The sequence below is a fragment of the Charadrius vociferus genome, unplaced genomic scaffold (genome assembly GCF_000708025.1).
Source record: "Charadrius vociferus isolate BGI_N301 unplaced genomic scaffold, ASM70802v2 scaffold181, whole genome shotgun sequence".
Lineage (NCBI taxonomy): Eukaryota > Metazoa > Chordata > Aves > Charadriiformes > Charadriidae > Charadrius > Charadrius vociferus.
The window spans coordinates 331,642-351,692 of NW_009646937.1; the positions used below are offsets into that span (position 1 = coordinate 331,642).

The following is a 20,051-nucleotide window of genomic DNA, read 5'->3' on the forward strand; positions in this document are numbered from 1 at the left end:
AAGATTTATAAATCAATAGAAGGAACAACATAAATTCATTGGCTTTTATTTTTGTGCTTGCCAGCTGCTCTCATGCCTATAGTTTGTAAAATATAGATTTCTTTCTACCAGCAAATGACACCAAACCATTTGGCAGTCATCAGTTTGTCTTTAATATTTTTTGTCATTTGGGAATTATTGTGAAAAATTTAGTGAGCTCTGATTTAATTAAGCATTTCCTGTTATGCAATGATAGTGCATTCTTGGATTTCTCACTTGCATAATATTTCCTGTTCTAATTGGCCTTTTGTATTCCATGGAAAAAGCAGTCTAGTTTTAGTTTTCATTGACTGATTGGATTGATTATATAGAGATGGCATGCTGGTAATGTTTTTTGTTTCATAAAAATGTAGTCAGAAACACCATTGTCTCGACTTCTATTAATATGTTTTCTTTTTTCAGTTTGCAAGTATACAGTCCATGAGCGCTGTGTCTCAAGAGCTCCCGCATCTTGCATCAAAACATATGTGAAGTCCAAAAAGAATACTGATGTAAGTTTGGGGTAGCATTAATTTTGCCATGTACCTTTTAATTTAGTAACTCTATGTATATCCACATTTTTCTTTTGCAGGTAATGCACCATTTCTGGGTAGAAGGAAATTGTCCAACAAAATGTGATAAGTGTCACAAAACTATAAAATGTTACCAAGGCTTGACTGGACTTCACTGTGTTTGGTGTCAGATCACAGTGAGTATACTATAGTATAACCTTTAGTACAGGTTAGAGAGACAAAAATCTGTCTTTTTCTTTTATCGCCTCATAATTCAAAAGGTCTCATTAGGTTTTGTCATCAGGAATGGATAGTGTGCATTTAAGAAATGGCATATGCAGAATATTCATAGGAGTCCTTAATTGTTGCAGGCAAATACGCTTAAAGGTCCACTCTGCTTCAAGGCAATATACAAATGGAAATAATATGCCATTCTAAAGAGCAGAATTCCCAATCTACACTACAGAGAGATTATAAAAGAGTTTTCAGTACTGGGGGAAGTCAAGGTCACTGTGACACTAGGGCAAAATCCTAATTTGTGGTGTACTGACAGGCAAATAAAATTGAGGACATCTTGTAGGATACAGTGATTTCAGGTGTCTGGAAATAATAGCAGAGACATCTTGGTAATATACTAATCCGTGCACCAAGTCTAATATATACAACTTTTGTGTGCTCCTTATTCAGCATGAACCAATAACTGAAACTAATGACATTCAAGGAACACTGCCCTTATAAGTGAGATCTTCATGCTAGAAGGAGCAATGCCAGTGTTTCTGTTCCTAGCTAGGGCAGGATTTAAATCTAATTGGGGAGAGATTCAGCCTTCTTTTTGGGTTTTTGATTTTTTTGCTGATATTATTATTGTTATTGTTATGGAACAGCAGTTGTTTGCTCAGTGTTTTAAATAGTAATGTGAGACTGAGGCATTAGTGAATGTTTGTTTTCACCATACAAGTTTGCATGTTTTATGACATATTTTCTTAACACAAGAATACAAAATATAAAACATCATCAAAGAAAATAGATCCAGGATACTTTCAGTGATAAGCTGTCATGATTACTTAAAAAACAGTATTTTAGAAGAAAGCAAATATGTAGTCCAGATTGCTGTCAAAATTTGCATAATTTATGTAGAGAGTAAAACACCCAATCCAAAATTTTCACATGCAGATAATTAAGTGTAGGCAATGGCTATCTGTGTTTAGATAGATAAATAAGAGTATTCCACTCTAGATATAGAAGGTTTTACATCTGTATAATATATGTGTGTTATTCAAGAAATACGTATTATGTAAGGCTCCCTCTTAAAGTAGAAGGAAGTTGCAGATTCTGTAGCTCCTCGGAAAAATTATTTTCCCATTATTTCATGTGAATTGTAACCAGACTTGTAAAGGCCTTTTACTTCTCAAAGATACACACCAAGATTTAGAGGACTTCCATAAGAACAGATATTCACGGAGTAAATTCCAAGGAATGGTTTATCATTAAAATCACTGTGAAGAAGGAAGAGAAATTATTTTGAAAATAATTTAGGGCCTTGTGTGCATATTTAAATACTTAAATATCAAAATTCCAATTAAAAATGGGCCTATGTTTTTTGACAGACAAAATTGAAAATGGTGGCACTGAGGTTTACAATTTTGCAATTGTATTTCCATCAGTAATTTAAAGATTTTTATTTTCTGTAAAAGTAATGTTGTATTTTCAAAATAACTTTATTAATATTTGCATTCAGTTTTTATGGCTTCAGGTGTAAATTAGACAGATAAGTGAAAAATGAGTATTTCTAAAGTTTGAAAAATATTTAAATTATATGTTTTTCAATCTCCTGTTCACTTTTCTGGCAATTCTGTGTATTCTATATATTCTATTGCAATAACTTTTTTTGTTAACAGTAATAACTTTATTACTGAAAAAAATGGTGCTTTAAAATTCTAACAGATGCATGATTTTGAATGGATATTCTGAAGTTATATAATTATCATCACATTCTTCAGCCGTTTTCAACTCCTTTAGAGCTGAACAACACATTTAGAGCTTGTAGCTGACATATTTTTGTAATGTAAGAGGATGCTGGTTATTACACAACTAATTCTGAGCCTCTCTCATGCATTTTAAATATCTCTCCTTCTTACAACTTAATACGGTCACTTCTAACGTCAAATAACTGAATCAAATCCTGAACTTTAGGAGGCTTGTTATACTGACTTCTTAGCCAGGCCCATGATTCCCGCTTCCAGTAGTAGTGGTACTTCTCTACTATGGTCTTGTAAATGTTTTTTTTCATCATTTTCTCTCCAGCAAATATGTTTTTTCCTACTTTGCAGGTATCTGGTTGTGAGGGAGGTAATAATCTAAAGGAGCTAGGTTTGGGGTAAGGGAATTTTGGGGAAATGTATTTAAAATCTGCTAAAATACTTTTTTGAGAAGAGATGCGTATTATTTTATTGCAGTGTCTCAAAGAGTTATTTTCATTAACCCTACGTATCTTCTACCACTTCTGTTGTCTGCTCTGCGCCAATTCTGTTGTCAAAGATCAGCAGAGACTAATAAGAAGATTAAGCTATTTTTTCTTAGATAAGTTTGCATGCCACTGAGTAGCAAAGCTGCTAATTACCACTGAATGTGTGAAGATACTTTTATTTGATGTAACATGGCCTGGTGTGCATTAATTATGGTACAAGTAGCCTTACCACTGAGGCAGAGAATTAGCATGACAAATGATTTAGATTACAGGGGTACCAAAATACCCTCACAATCGAAACTCGTTAGACTTTTATTTTCTGTTGCTAAGTAACTGCCTGAAAAGGTAACTTTGCAGTACAAATGAATACGGACAAGGCTAATATTAGGTGTCATTCAGTTCAAAATTCAGAAATGTTGTGTCAACATTAACTGTACCAGATAACTTCACGGAGACCATATTATTGGTAAAGCTTATATACGTGAGCAACTGGTACAATTTTATTGTAACTTTAATAGAGTTCATACTGACATAGTTAAATCATCTAAGGGAAAATGAATCAGTCATTGGAAAAATGTGATTTATAGATACAGACATTGAACTGCAGATTTTATAACAGCTATTGAACCTGTTGAACTAATCCTGTATGCTACCTATTATACTTGTTAAATCACTTGTTAAATAAGATTTTGACTTCAAAATTTCTGATATTTATTCTCCTGACTATTTTTCTTTAATGCAAATACACATATCTTCTCAAAAATAAAATATTAATCTCTATGGGGATTGCATGTTTACTTGAAGAACTTAACTCAGTTTATTGTATCAATGCAGAAATGGAATCATAGAATCATTTAGGCTGGATAAGACCTTTAAGATCAAAATAATAAACTTTCACCAAATTTCACAATATGAAGTTGTACTTTATTGTGGCTGTCTCTAATAATATTTTGAAGTATACCAATAAAATGCAAATGCTTTGCATGATCCAGGTGCACAACTGTGCCTTTGTACTGTGTGGCTGGATACATATGTAGAAATATTCTATTTAGAGACATTTAAATTGCATTAAATCCTAAAATATCAACAAGAACTCTTCATTGCTAATGCAAAATATTTCAATAAATATATCAGTATTTGCTGGCATTTTATGTTCATGTTATATACACATTTTTCCCTTCCATCTTTTGAACAATACAGAAGTAAGCCGATACTCTTTCAGTCAGCAGACCTGAAGATATTCATTCCTTGTTTTCAGTGTAGAACTCTTCTCATTGCTTGCAGGAAAATCAGATGAATGCTAAGAATAAAGTAGAAAAAGGAGAGGAATTCAGGTCCCTCAGCAGTCAATGGAAGCCTGAACACTGATTCAATCAAGACCAAATTTTTCCCCAATATAGCTTAAAGCTCTTAGATATTCCTACATTATTCTCTTAAATTTCATATATATTTTCATAGATATTGCAGCATCACAACTGAATCAGTAGTGACTTTATCAACTTCAGGTAGGAAGCAGAGTTATACCAATAATGCCAAAGGTTGCCCTGAATTACCCCGAATTGCCCACTAGTTGTAGAACAGAACTCCTAGCTCAGTGCAAGGAGCTGTCTTCTGAAATGAAAGTTTTGATCACTAATAACACTGTGCTGATGTTACTGTACTGCTATGCAATGTTCTCATTTTGTGTGCTGGACCGCATGTGCAATTTCCAAACTGGAAAACATTTTGATCCACTGTTCTTTGCTTCAATAGAAATTCATTGGTTTTGTTAGCCCTGAGAGGCTTTCCACTGCTGTCTGTTTTATTTTCCTTGTAGTACTCTAGTAATAATTAGATTAATTAAATTCACCCCATTCTAGGATTCTTAGACTTTAGTATTAAAATGACTAAGTTGAATCTTCATTTTCTGTCTTCCTGTAGTTGCATAACAAATGTGCTTCGCATCTAAAACCTGAATGTGACTGTGGACCTTTGAAGGACCATATTTTACCACCGACATCAATCTGCCCAGTAGTATTGGTGAGTTGTCCGTGTGTTTATTTCAAGTGTAATCTTCTGTCATAGGTAACAGCTATAATGATGCTGGGACTGACTGCCAGAGTATTTGTTAAATTCACGGAACTGTGTGAACCTTAAACACAATGTGTAATCCTGGCTGATGAGTTTATAGGCACAAGTGTGCTTTAAGCTCTGCATATTGCATTTTCCTTCATGTGAGAATGAACTTTCTGTAGGGCATATTATAACTGAAGCTGACTCAGGTTTTATCACTTTACTCAGACTGTACTTACCAGAAACTGTATAGGCAGAACACTTCTACATTTTACATCTTTTATAGATCCAACTTCCCAGAATAATGAAGTTATTCTTATGGACAGTTTTTGCTTGGGATGCATATTGTATATCTGCAGTGCTGAGGTCTCTGATCTAAGCCGGAGGTTACCTAGAATGATGACACTGGTCTTGCAGTAAGCTATGCATCAACATTATGGTATATTTTATTCTGCAGTCATGGACAGTAAATTTCTCTGTCCACAAAAACAATAACTCAATTCTATGAAAATAAAAATGCATGCTGTGTGTAGATTGTATAGAAAAGAGCTGACCAGTTTATCATGAAAAAGAAAAACTTCGGAATTAACTTATGTATTCATATATTAAATTGGGTGTTTTATGCTGATGAAAGTCATAGCATCATCATATTCACAACAGAACAGATATGTGGTCCTCTTACTTTAAATATATTTCAAAATAAGAGTATTAAATGGTTGAACTTAAGAAAGAATTATTTATTGCAGGGAGGAAAACCAGGAAAATATACCTTCTGCTCTTCAGCCTGTTTCTGATCATTACGAATAACATTCATGCCTATTGTAAATTACTCTTTTTCTGATTAATCCTTTTGGCTGTTTGTTTATAAACCTGCTAAGGGATGGATGCTAGACTTTGGCCCTCTACTTGAGTAAACTGGGACTATTCCATTGCTATCAAGGAAGGTAAAGCAATGGAAAGCTGGCTTTAATATTTATGACATATTTTTTCATATTTTTGAAAAGTCGTAAGAGTAGTTTTGTAATTTGACTGTAACAGTATTTTATATTACTTGGACAAGTTCTGAATAATAAATGCAAAAATGTTATTTTAAGTTTGTTGGATGATTACATTCTGCATTACATTATTTAATTTTGGGGATTTTAGGTCATACTTTAGAAGTTAACATGTAGACATTATGATTTTGTTATTGGACTGTTTTTGTTTTATTGTTATTTATTGTTTGCCATTCTTATAAACTGAATAAAGCCTCAGCATGAAATTTCATCTTCAATTATATTTGCGTAACTCCATTTTCTTTTCAGGAGAGGAAGAGGGATAGAGGAATTAAGATTTTCATTCCACAATTGGAGTTTAGTTAAGTTGTTTAGAGGACATATAAAACCACTCGAGTCAAATCATCCTTGAATAGGTTTGTTTTATCTGCAAATTTTGAAGGCATAAGCAGAAGTAAATATGTTTTCCTGTATTAGAATCATGTTTCAGTATTACATACTAATAATGTAATATAAAAAATGTATTTCAGCACAATGTATATTGTTAGGAGTGGAAAATATATTTTACTGTGATTTAATGGCAACTTTATAATTTCGTAGTATATTTGCTCATCTAGTAGTTCTTCCAAAAATGCATTAAAATCCTGAGTATACTTACATTACAAATAATACATCAGTGACCTAGCTAATAGGAATTCCTCCTAGAAATGATTGATTACAGTGTACATATTTATCTTAGTAATTTTTTTAATTAGTTTCTCCCATTTCCTGTTACGGGGATTCCTTTTGAGAAATGTAATACTTCAATGTACGTGAAACCAGCACTCTCAATAACGACAGCAAAACCAGTGAATATGTCAAAATTGTCTAAAGATACAATATTAAGCGTGTCTGTTAACAGAAATGTTATGTTCAGATGTATCAGATATACCTGACAGCGAAAGGGTCTTTCACCTAGGACACACCTTTAGCTTCAATGATCAGCTGAGAATAATATTCTTGCAATGCTACATATATGTGGAAGGTAAAGAAAAGCAGATAACCACAATGCCTTCTGTATCTGGTTTATCCTTGAGTATTTTGAGGCACCAGAGAAGAATTATCCTGTAGAGTAATTTATAGGAGTTATGGGAAAATAGCAAGTTGAAAATCTTGTACCTTTGATCTCCCAAAAGTTTTGGCCCTCCTTTCCATCTGTGGCTTTGGAAGTCCAGGCTTCTTCCAGAAAACTGTCAGAGTTCATCTCAGATACCTTCTTATAAGTTTTCCTTCAAGAGTACAGGCTAAATCCCTTCTCATCTTTTCTCTTTTGTGGAACTAAGGACATTCATATTTTTACCTTTCTCATCCAGCATGTCTTATTTCTTGAGTTCTTGTGAAGTCCGTCTTCGACTCTTTCCACAGAGATGAAGAGCGTTTTTTCAGAAATTGCATTTCACAGCACCATGTATTATACCAGAGCTACCAAACTCATCTCTCAGCAGTATTTTTTTGTTCAGGTCCATATCCTCTCAGTTTTTCTATTTCCTAGGTATGCATTGACATCCAAAATCACTGCTGCAAATGTGAAGAATAAATAAAAAAGCTACCCTTCCTGGTTGTAATATCACAAAGGGTGACATTTCTTTTCCCCTTAAACATAGTCATTTCGGCTCAGGGGACTGTTCTAAATTACTTATTTAGGGTCTCTTTAGACACAAGAGAGATTCCTCTAAAATGGAGTGACTGGCATGATCCTCTCATACCGTCCCTTTTCTTAATGGCTGGAGAGAGAACCTAAATGCCTGGTCATCTGAAAGTTAGGTGGTTGGTCTAACTTAAATAAGAGGGCTCCTATCTTCAAAACTGTACAAAGTGGAACTTACCAAACCTTATTACTAAATATGATAAGCTACGTTCTCAGCTGAGAAAGAAACCATGGGGAAACTCACACAGTTGATAGCGTGCATATCATGAAAGAATCACATAACTGCCTAGATTCAATGCCATATGAGGGTTTTTCATATCTCACTTCAATACTTTTAAATGTTTTAGTAAAACGTAGTCTGTCAACTTTAAAACTAGTCCTTTTTACTTTTCTGTTTGCTGTATATAAGGCTTATTGTATGGTGAAGTTTTTTGTTCAAGTTAAATGAGTTTTGTTATAAACTGTGTGTGCAGATCTCAAGTGATAGTCTTTTAATAGATGTCAGATACACTTTAATGTTACTCTCTTTTATTTCGGTAACGTTTTAATTAATTCATACTGATTGAATAAATGTACATTGAGACTTGTTTCCTAATGAGGGCACATTTAGAGGAAAGGTTTTGCATCATTCTGATATCCTGTGGGTAATTATATCCTAATTACATGGTGGGGGGAAAAAGTCTATAACTCAGTGCTGATATTGTTCATTGGACCCAATTAATTACATACACATAATGAAAGTTCATGATAAGGTTGACTGGCAGTGAGTTTAAAAATCTTTAACTCAATTGAATCCTAGCCTACCAAGAGTACAGAATTAGATCATAACCAGGTTAAAGACTGGATATTGCAATGAGATGAGTGAGTAGTGAAGAGAAGAGATTGGTCTCTCTTTATGGTACAGCTTCTCTCCTCCCGCCCCTTTATGAGGGAGAAAGAGAAAAATGCTAACATCCATTTTGGCTTCTTCATTTCATGCCTTCCTTTACTTTGCTCCATTTATTGATGAACACATAGGATGTTCTAATTCATATTTAAGTTTGTAGAAAAGTAATTAGATTTTTCTATTTCCAACCAAAATACATATAGCCTTGGATAATGACAAATCAACCAATAAAAGCCTACTGTTTAATAAATAGATATTTATTTCATAATGTATGATGATTTTCAGTCTCCTCTTGTCTATGTGAGATTTACAGTGAATTATTTTTTACTTGATTTCTAACATTGGTTTTGAAAACTGTAATTAAAACTGTTAATTGTGGAATAAAAAGAAAATTATTGAATAAATTGTAAAACATAAGGTACCGTGATTACACTGTGAACATTAATATATGGCAGTTATCATTGTCTCCATAGTAACCAGTTTATTTCAAAGTGGGAGGGTCTGGTGAAATATTGAAGACAAGAAGTGAAAGAAATAAAATTTAAAATTGGATACCTTCCCTTGTGTTCAATTTTCAACTTCATTGTTCAGCATTCTGGGACAAATTGGTCATCATCATAAAAAGTTTGGAACAACTCACTTTTTATATCTTTTCCTTTCTGAATAAATTTGCCTCTTCTTTTGTCTAGTGAAGACTTTTATAACTTTTTAGGACAAAATCATTTAAGCATAAATTCTATTCATATAAATATAGAATTCTCTCTATATATATAGAGAGAATTTTGTATACATAATATATATAGAATTTTTATACATCATAGAGTAAATGTGTTTATATACATCTAATATAAAATTTGATCATAAGTGGAATTCACTTGACTTCATTTTAAAAAATAAATGGCTGTTTATTTTGGTGGAGGAAACAGATGTATCTGATTTGGGTTGGGTTTGAGTTGGTTTGGCATTTTATTGTACAAGATCATAAATGTTCAAAAGTCTTTTGTTAATAGCTAATTCTATTTAGGCACGTAAAACAATGTACATAGCAGATTAAAAATGTTTTAGCTAAGCAGTGTGCCTCGTGCAACTAAACAATATACATTATGATCTGTAGCTTCAAACTTTTGTGTAAATATAGCAGGTGTGATGAGATGCTGGCAAAAAGTAATACAGAATTAAAACCGAAAGTATTGTACAAGAATTTTCTTTGGCTCTCAGTATTTAGAGAGACTAGATAGAATAGTTAATGGCTGCATTATAATTGTAGCATAGTTCAATAGATATTTTTACATGTCTGATAACATGTTTCAGTAATATTATTTTCCTGTGAGGTAGGTAAACGTTACATAGGAAAGCAGAGATGTAGAGAGAGAAAAAGGGAATTAGCAGTTGTTGGTTGAAGAATGAGTTTTCTTAATCCCTTTTCCAGTTTTTAATCCTAAAATGATTCTTCTGTTTTTATTATAGTAGAGATCGATTTTAACTTGGTTGAATCTGAGCTCAACGTGGAGCGCAGAAAGTCAGTGCAGTATGTAAGCATCTTTATGAGCAACTCAATCCTTTGAAGTTGAGGGCTAGCCTTATTCTGAGTTTCTGGACAAAGATACTACAAAAAAAAAGAGTTATTAGAATATATATTCTTCTATGGAGAGGGAAATTTAAATCTGGTTGTTGGCTATTAGGTAATGACATAGCAATTGAAACAGATTTAAAAAAACAAAACAAACACTTTTTTCAATTGTGTATCATATTGCAGATTCAGTTCTCTGAGAATCTTAAACAGACTTGAAATATAATGGTGTGCTTATCTACACTAAGAGCTTTTTCATTTCTTTGAAGTCAGAAGGAAATTAATAATTGCCCTGGAGGAAAATGTATCTTCCTAACTAATTATCTGTTCGGCAAACACAGTTCAATGTTAAAATAATAAGATGCTGATAAACTGAAATGGCAGCCATTCAATCATTTTAAGTTATATCTAGTTGCCTGCCCACAACTCATCACTACTGTCTGTCCCTAAGTTTATTCCTTACATCCTCTTCCATTGTAGTTTAACATGGGGTTATTTTCAAAATTCTTTTCCAACTCTTTGTCTTTCTTGGATGATGTATAATTGCGTTCTATAGCCCAAGTTGACTTTAGGTTGCAAATAAAATTAAAAGTCTTGGGCCCTACACTTAGTGTGTGTTGATGCACATATAGAATGTTGCAAGATGTAAGGCAAGTTATCTTCAGCCAACTAAATGAACTGAGGTTGACATGCTAAATGGAGAAATACATGATTGTGATTTTGATGTGTAATTCTTTACATCTTTATTAAAACATATTAAACAATCAACACAAAGTATATTTATAAAGTTATCATGTAGCAATTCCTTGTTCAGAACAGTCTTGCTGTCAGCTATTTTGGAAGGTGTTCTCAAATGACATCATCTCCATTCCAGCCTTGTCTTTTTCCATGTATTTTAGCTACTAGTAAGATGGGTGACAAAATGCCTCCTTTTGAATGCGAGGGGTGACATAATGAGAAGCCTTACCTTTCCTTTATAGTATGGGCATGTGCAGCTCACTGGACAGTATTTTTGCTAGTGAATTTGTCACTAATCTTGTCCACAGGATGATTTTTATCTTCAGGCCGTGGATGTAGAACTGGGTATTTTGCTACAGCTCTATGAGGTTTCAAGGCAGCATGATGCCTAATCCTAATATTGGTCTTTCTGATTAGTATGTACATAGGGTTAGAGCTGGAACCATGGAGAAAATTTTATAAAGTAAATTTTCAAGATATTTTGACACGTCTAAATCATAGTTAGTTGAATGTGATATCCAATAGATATTATAGGTAGATTGCTCCCCAGGGGTTTGGGGTAGTGGTGGTGGGGTTTTTGCTGTTTTCACGGTGTCAGAATCTTTGATTCTCTTTGGTTATTCTGTAACTATGGACAGAAATTGCATGGAATGCAATTTTTGTAAGCAAGGTTCTTGAATACCACATAGATTTACAAAATGACAGTCCAGGAGTACCTATTCTAATATTTCATTGCATATTAAAGCACAATTTTTGCATCCCTTGGAGATCCCATGTCATTAAACAAAATAGCTCTAAGGAATCATGAAGCAACCTTCCTCCAAGTATCAGCTTGATGTTCAAGTCACATCTTTAAACTTCCATGGCCTTAATTCTGCAAACATCTGAGGATACCTTTAGACCGTATTCCATGCATTCCATCTGTTCTTCCATGGCCAGATTCCCCTAATCAATATCTTTGAAGTTTCAGATTTCTAAAATAAGATATTATGCATAAACTGAAACAGTTATAAAAATTAACATAGGATTTGGTTCTCTCCTTATGCACTTCCACCCCCAAGCTAGGGGTGCAGCGTCTGAAGGCATATAGTATAAAAGAAGTAATTATCATACAAAAGGAATCTCAAGTTTTCACTGGTTACTCAACAAACTGTGTAGTGGTATTAACCATTCATTAATGGCTTTACAGTCCTATTTAATGTATAAATAAATTGTTGTTTAATGTATGAAAGAAATGGATTTAAATAATCTCAGCTATGTAAGAAATAATCCGGAAAAATAAATTTGCACTTATTGATTAAGAGACAAGGTTAGAAAAAGCAATTTTTGCTGCACTGGCAGTGGATTCTGTGTTAGCAGTTAAAACGTAAATAGGTAACTATTTAGTAAGCCATTAGTTACTTCATCTGTTTTCTTATAACAGCTGTGATACAGTATGGTATTTCTCATTGTGAGTGTTTTGTGTAAAGGAAAAGACTTTACCTCTATATAAAGAAAGACCAGAAATACTTTTTGAGGCGGAATGTTGTATAGCTTGTCAATTGTAGTAGAATAAAGCTTTTTAAATAAGATTCCTTGCTTTGGACTTGGAAGATAAAATAAAAAGAATACTCCCCAGGTACCAAGCAGCTCTTTTTACTATTCAAAAGAATATAGTCCTCAGGTTTTCGAATATTTTTAGCTGGCGATAAAATGATCCCACACATACTTCCCAGAATATGAATTATATAATATGACAGGCAAACCACTGGGGGAGCACGGTTGTGAAAATGTGTAAAAAAGTGCTGTGTATGTTTGTTGTTAAGTACAACTGCTGCAAGGTAATGTTCCTCATGAGCGTTCTCTCCATGCCCCTTGCCATCCCAGCTGTTCGGTGTTGCAGCCTAACGTTCTCTTTTTCCAACAGACGCTACCCACTTTAGGAGGTTTGCTCCCTGAGGTGCGTAACGGGAGGCATCCATGTACGCACGAGTACTAACAGATCATAATATTGTACATTCTTCTTGTTATAAAAGTGCATTTTGGGGCTGAACTAAAAATCCAGACGTGGTATTCTGTGTTGTCATTTGAAATGTCCTGTCTTATTTATCCATTCTTCTTTCTTATTTGGATGGCTGAGGGGTAGATCGAAATGAATAGTTCTTATCTGACAGTGATCCCTCTGGAGCAATACTGAATGGGAGAAGCTCCAGCGAATGGATATTGACTTCAAAGTGGGAGTTCAAGGGGAGAAAAAAGGCATGAGAGGTGAAAAAATGGGTGGGAAAAAAATTTGTTGTGTTAAGGACTATTTTGAAAGGTATGTGCTCTGACACATACCAAAAGAACAGAGAAGCTTGATTCTTTGAGCCATCAAAATGTACAATAGCTTTTTTAATGCTGTATTCAGTATCTCTATCAACTTCATGCATGGCCACTAAACCAAATGGTTCACAGGTACATTTGTCATTTTCTATGCTTGAATTAACAAGATATTAAATACAGCACAACTGTTGTAGAAATGTTTCTTATGTTGAAAAAGAATTTTTTTCATTTTGTAAAACCATTTATTTAATGCATGTCAAATTTGTCTTAACATTGCTAGAATTTCTAGTCTATTATCGACAGATGATTTTATTAAACTGTTATTATCTCATTAAAAAATTACACTGTTTAGTTCCTGACACTTTCAGATAGCATAGCAATGTTATATTTCATAACAGAAAGTTATTCAAACAGTCATGTACAACTGGATTAAAAAGCCAGCTTTCTATTTCATATATAAACCAAAGTATTTGTGCAAGAGCATTTAAAAGATTATTTTTTTTTAATGAAATGGTACATTTTTTTTGTGCAATTAAAAGATTTATTCAGTAGAATTAAGATACACATCACTGTATTATTTTATACAAACTCTAAGTCAGATGCTCACTAGTATGACGCATATCTAAAAATTATAGGATATATAACTCTAGGATCTCCTATCAGCTTGTTCAGAAGTGTTTCAGAAAGCACTATTGGTACATGTAGTGACATGTCTTGTATGCATATAAGATGTGTGGTACGAAATACTTTATTTGTACTTTCTTCAAAAATTATCATTGCAGGAAGCAGACCTTCAATGATAATGAGGTCAGGTGTGCATATTTTCTTTTTTTTAATAACACTCTAGACAATTCTGTATCATGAATATATTTTTTTTTCCTTTATATTGTGTGAGGTGTGTGGCCTAATCTTGTGTAGTCACTGCTTAGGAGAAGCTGCCTTTGTCTGTGAGTCAAGCAATTGTTTTGCTCATGGGACAGGTAATATAAATTGGAGAAGCAATGTTGCTAATGCAGCAGTCACGGGGCCAAGGCCAGCTGAAGGTATTTGCTGCTATCTGTATCATGCTGGAATGAAAAAAAAAACCCAATATCCACAACTTTGCTTGAGGTAATTGTTACTGCATTTTGCTTGTGAGTGATTGATAACAGCAGGTTTGGGTACTGTAGCAAGCATCCTTTATGTAAAGACAGTTCTCAGCAGTGTATAAATGCTTTTCCTCTAATAGCATGATACATGCAAGAAGATTTTTATTGCCACACTTTATAAGTAGGCCTCTTTTGAACAGTGTTTTTTTTAACCTCTCTAAATGCACATACTCAATGTACTGGATCTGTTCCTTTCTGTTACCTTTTTCTTTGAACTATCACAAATATGTTGTTTAGCTTAACGTTTTTCTAGACTTTTTAAAATTTGCTCTCCATCTCTGATTTTTGTTATAAATCAGGGGTTTTTACAAGCTGTGTGTCTGCATTACTGACATCTGAGTCTTTGAAGATGTTGCAATATCCAAGAGCCAGATTTGTCTGTAATATAAAATCCTGTTTAACATGGTATGCTTACTTTTTATAAAATGTAGTGACTTTTAAGGGTAGTTATTCACAAAATTATTTAAAACACAAAAGCTGCTTCCTATATATGTAATAAAGTGTGAAGCATCCTTCACACTAAAGTTTCTTGCTGTCTATCCTTAGCACTAATCAATACCATTCTGTGTTGATGTTTTGTGTTAGTTCACAAATTTTATTCTGTTTGGATGCCTCATCCTAGTTCTAGTTTCTAAAAAGTCATCAAATAGTGAAGTGCAGAGTCAGTGATTTCTTAGGCAGTGATATGGACGGTGATTATGTGTGTTTTGAAGGTTAAAGCTGAGATGAATAGCTCTAATTGCTTTTACTGTTTTCTGTTTAAAGCAATGATGTTGTAGTCTAGACTCTGGGACCTCCTCTTGAACTGATCGAGTTACTCAAAGCATCCAAGAGCTCAGTTAACTAACCTCTTAGGAATCTAGCTGCATACGGGAAATAGTGCAGGCTCCCTCCCCCCGCTCCCCCTTTTTTTTTCCTGTGGTGTAGGTTTGTCAGTCCTTTTATAGGAAATGTGATCAGATTGCCACAGTTCCCCAAAGCACTTGGCTACCCAAAGCAGCCTGGGATGTCTTGGACCACTGTTTGCATCGGGACTAGATTGAGGCTGTATCAGTCTCCAAATTTAAGGAAACTAAAGACGCTATAAAAACAGTGATGGTCCACATCTGCATTAGAAGGTACTGTATTAAGCTGGGAGTTATTCCCTTCCTGCCAGGGAATCTGTGTCAATGTTTCTTAACATTTTAAACTGCTCCAGAAAGAGAGGCATGGATTAATTGCTAATGCAATCCCTGAGGCTTTATCAGAGGTAGCACAGAGATGTGTTTGGCCTGGTACTGAACGTAAATGGTAACATTTAATGAACTGCTTACTGAGTGCAGTTGCAGGAGGTGCAACAGTGTCCTTCATGCTCCCTTCTAGCGCAGCAGGTTTGTGCCAGCCCATTCCCCTGACTAGTTTAAAGCCTCCTTGTACTTGTGAAGTGAGGAGAGTGACGGGGGTGCAGTCGGGACTGGGGACACTGATTCTGTTTTATAAACATCTGCTGCCTTAATTTATGGTGCATTTTTGGACAACCTAGAAGGACATGCTGGGTGCAGTTTATAAATAGGATAAATGAGATACAAAGAGCAAGGACTTTTTTTTTCCCCCCCCTCAGAGTTCTCTGAAATGACCTGACAAGAGTTGAAAATATGATTACAGCAACATACTTCTGAGCTTTCCTCTTTCAAATAACCATCTGATTGTGCTGTGTATCAGCATCAAAAGTTGCCAATGTCTTACAATCTGATGTGGACTTTGGTTTCTTTCTGATACAAAATACAAATTTTATAAAAAGCCACTCAGCCAATTGATTATGGTACGTTTAGAACAGGTATATTTTGCCAAAGTGGTTAAAGCATCCAACCTTTGCTAGCAGTTAGGATGACATTCTGATAAATTGCTGATCTCTTATCAATGTACTTACAAAACAATCAAGTATTTGGTATGATTGGCTTTCAGGTTTCAGAGTGCCATCCTGGCAATGTCAGATTATCTTTTCACATCATTGCATTAATTTGTGTTGTGACTGCACATTTTCCATCCATCTATTGCCTAGTCATTATGGAATGTCCAGGCACATAGATAGATGTTATGTGAAGTGGCCAGACATTGTGTAATACCTTGACTAAGATCTCATTTTCATTAAAGCAGGATCTGACATTACCATTATTCTCTAGTCACAAAACAACTTTGTGGAGGCACAGTCTCAGTTACAGTTCTGTGACATTATATAATGTGTTAAAACATTCAATTTTCTCCTTTTCTCTTCTTTTTTTAAGGAAAGACAGGCAACGGTGAAAAAAGAAAAGAGTGTCCCCCAGCAAATGAACAAACTGGGAGAACGGAACAAAATGCAAAGAGCAAATTCCGTCACCGTAGATGGACAAGGTCTTCAGGTGTGATTATTGTTATTTTAATTTTAAGGTGACACTTGTAGGTATAAAGACAATGATAGAATGAGCAATTTTTAAAGTGAATTATTTCCTATACATTCACTTTTCTAGTATTTCTCTTTTACATATTTAAAAATACAATAGGTAAATTCTTCCATCTGTGCAGGAATCCTGCGGTGCAAATCTGCTTCTTGCGTGATTGGTAGGATGTTCTAAGTTATTAAGTGTCCAGGAAAACTAGCTCTAAAACACTTATATTGTGGGATGAAGTTAAACTCGATTGTTTTAGTATCTATCATGCGGCATTGTGTGAATTTACATTATAAATCTGAGTCTATGTCTTGATAACTGTTCACTATTCTCATTTGGACCTGTTAATTAATAGATGGGTGGAATAAACTTCAAGGATGTTATTTCTCCAGGTATTTCTAAGTAGGTTATTTGACACATCAAAATTAAGAGTGGAGAGAAGCAAGGTGGTTTCCATAATAGCGATATCTAGAATAAAAATGGAAGTTTTTTCTACTTGAAAGATGAGTATGTGATGAGCTAATGTTATTTTAGGGAGGTTACTTAGAGGTGTGCCAGAACTTCTGCCTGAACTGCTTGGCTTCTATCACTTGAGATATGAGTACTTTTGAATAGAATCAATGTTCACATATGTGATTCTGCCTCTTTATTTCCTCAGGAGTTAAATGATCATCATGATAACAATGTAATAATCATTTAACGTACAAAGTTGACTGTTCTCTGTATCTTTTGATGTGTTGCAATTGAGGTTCAGTAAAACGTAAAAGATTCCATTACCATATATCAAATGCTGTATACCTCATAATTATTTCATGATACAACTTACTGTGTCAGGACAGAAAGGTTTATTTTATTGTTTCATCTTTTTGGATTAGTGAAACATTCTTGTTATGACAACTCAAAGAAAAGGGGAAAAAAAACCCAACTACCAAACCTTGAAACCTATGCAGTCACATGGCTGCTCCATTGATGGTCTAGTGGGATATTATAGTAGTCATTATCCATGGGTTTCAAGGCTCTGTTCCTGTATTTACCATCCTCACAAGCTGCATTGCTATCCAGATTTTCTGTGTCAGAGCATGAAGCAAAAAGGCTAGAGTATTCATTGACAGAAAGCACAAGTTCTGTCTGATCAATCACAGTGTGACTAATGAACCAGTGCTAAAGAAAGCACACAGTTTTCTAACTTTTTGGGTGGTAACTGTGCAATTCCAGTGACCTCAACTGCTCTAGATAGAGGAGCATCTTTGGTATCTCCTTTCGGTAGCAGCGCCATGTATCATTATGAATTTTAGTTTTACCCCAAGCATTAGATTGGTTATGCTCACAGTATATTTTCAGGTATTTTTCAAGTCTCTCTTTCCCACTCATGCGATACAGTGCCTGGGATATAGTGCCTGCTCTGTTCAAAATAGTGAACTCCTAGTGCCACTGACTCTTGCACATACAACCTTAAATTATTAAAATTTCTGCTTTCAGATAATTAGGGCATAAGATTTTTCTATAAGTTTGTTAGTATGATCCAAAACTTATGTTCTATTTTCTCTTTCCATGATGAATCCAAAGCCTAGGATTCATCATTACTTTTGTTTATTATTGCTTGAGAAGGAGAGAAAGAAAAAGCGAGGACTAAGATTGTAGAATAATTATTGAACAGATCTGAGGTGTTTTCTGAAGTGCTTGGTATTGTTCTGTAATGCCGCATCTATAATGTAGTGCACAGTGTAATACTGGTAATCATAGTGATAACATTAGAAATAACTCTGCATTGGTGACCCTAATTTGCTGATTGTACTGTGGGTTTTGTTTTTATCTGTTGCATAATAGTGGTTCAAGTAACAGGAATCCATCTTAGCACCAACTATTAAATTTTTGATCAGTATCAATAATGATAACCTGATCATTGTGAAGGCTGAGTGGATCTCGAAGGATACGATAGTGAAAGGCTGGCATCAGTGATTGTTAGGGGTTTTTTCACGCACAGATTATAATTTTGGAACTGTTTCCACTAAGATGTAAGTTTCCATCAATATAACTGTAATTAATGTTAGTATTTTGCCTAAAGATGGTCTGGAGAAAAAAAATCTGTAGCTGATCAAAGTATACTACTCTAATTCTCCCATATCTGGCCAAAACATGCTACTCTGATTCTAATACTCTGATTTTGCTGGCATGGTCTCATTTTAACATGATCTTCAGTGAAGAACAAAATAATTTTTTTTACTTCTTTTGGAACGTTTTTTATTCAGAAAACTTGGATCATTTTGTTGATTGCATTTGTTTATGATTTAAGTTCCCAAGATAAGATATCAAAGATATCCAGCAAATCTTCATTCTACTCCTTTTAAACCTCTGTTTTCAGTATGGGAGAAGCTATATATAATTGGTCCACTACTTCTTTTTTTTGTTTGTTTTTTTTAAAGTCACTTGTCCAGTAACTTTATGGGGATTGCCTTTAAATCATGCTAGATTAAGGCTTGAAAATATTCACCAGTTTAGTTTAAACCTTTAGTTGTATTGTTTATTATATGGAAAGATCTACATTATCTAGAAAAGTAATTTGGAAAAGCTGTAAGAAATGAATTCAAAGAGACCTTATTTTGGAATTGAGAGGAATACAAACTGGTTATTAGATTTTTTTTTGATGGTGCTAAACCTTGTACTTGTAATAATATAATTTTAGAAATATGGTTTATAGAAATAAAAGATTTAAAGTAGAAATAAGTTCATCATTTAGCTTTTGTTGAGAAAAGTATCAAGACCAAACCTTCCTTCCATCAGACAGCAGTGAGCAGATAACTTAGTGGCAGTGGAGATCTGCACGACTTAAAGACAATTAATCATAGTTAAGCACATTCATCTTACTTCTTTCTAGCTAACCAGCATAATGATCAGGATTATTATTTCTAATTAGAGGAAGTAATAGATCATGTATAACCTTAGGATGAGTCTCATTAATTAACCTGCGTCCTAAGGGAGTTCAGTAGGTAGTCCATCTCTGTCACAATGAGCACCATTGGTTTACACTTAGTTCACAGGAACAAACATCATGGGAATTGGCTAAATAACTAAAATTGATTAAAACAGTAGATAAAAATTAAATATATGACAAACTTCACTATATACTGCAATTTGATATATGTTTCAACATACAGCACTTTCTGGCACAGTATGTTGTTATAGTAATGTGATACTGGGTTGGTTTTATGTTATGTTTAATTCCACTGAGTTTGCTGGAGTTTTTTGTTATTTGTTCTATGTATTGG

At 34.2% G+C, this 20,051-nt stretch overlaps 1 protein-coding gene across 1 annotated transcript in view; it reads left to right on the forward strand.

Annotated features, from left to right (window-relative positions):
* The window catches only part of DGKB (diacylglycerol kinase, beta 90kDa), a 333,219-nt gene that overhangs the window by 82,284 nt on the left and 230,884 nt on the right, over positions 1 to 20,051 (forward strand). Inside the window, exons 10-15 of the mRNA XM_009894935.1 lie at positions 442 to 530; positions 611 to 727; positions 4,918 to 5,016; positions 7,184 to 7,186; positions 12,832 to 12,864; positions 16,642 to 16,758. Coding sequence (XP_009893237.1) covers positions 442 to 530; positions 611 to 727; positions 4,918 to 5,016; positions 7,184 to 7,186; positions 12,832 to 12,864; positions 16,642 to 16,758 — 458 coding nt within the window. The remainder of the gene's footprint in view (positions 1 to 441; positions 531 to 610; positions 728 to 4,917; positions 5,017 to 7,183; positions 7,187 to 12,831; positions 12,865 to 16,641; positions 16,759 to 20,051) is intronic.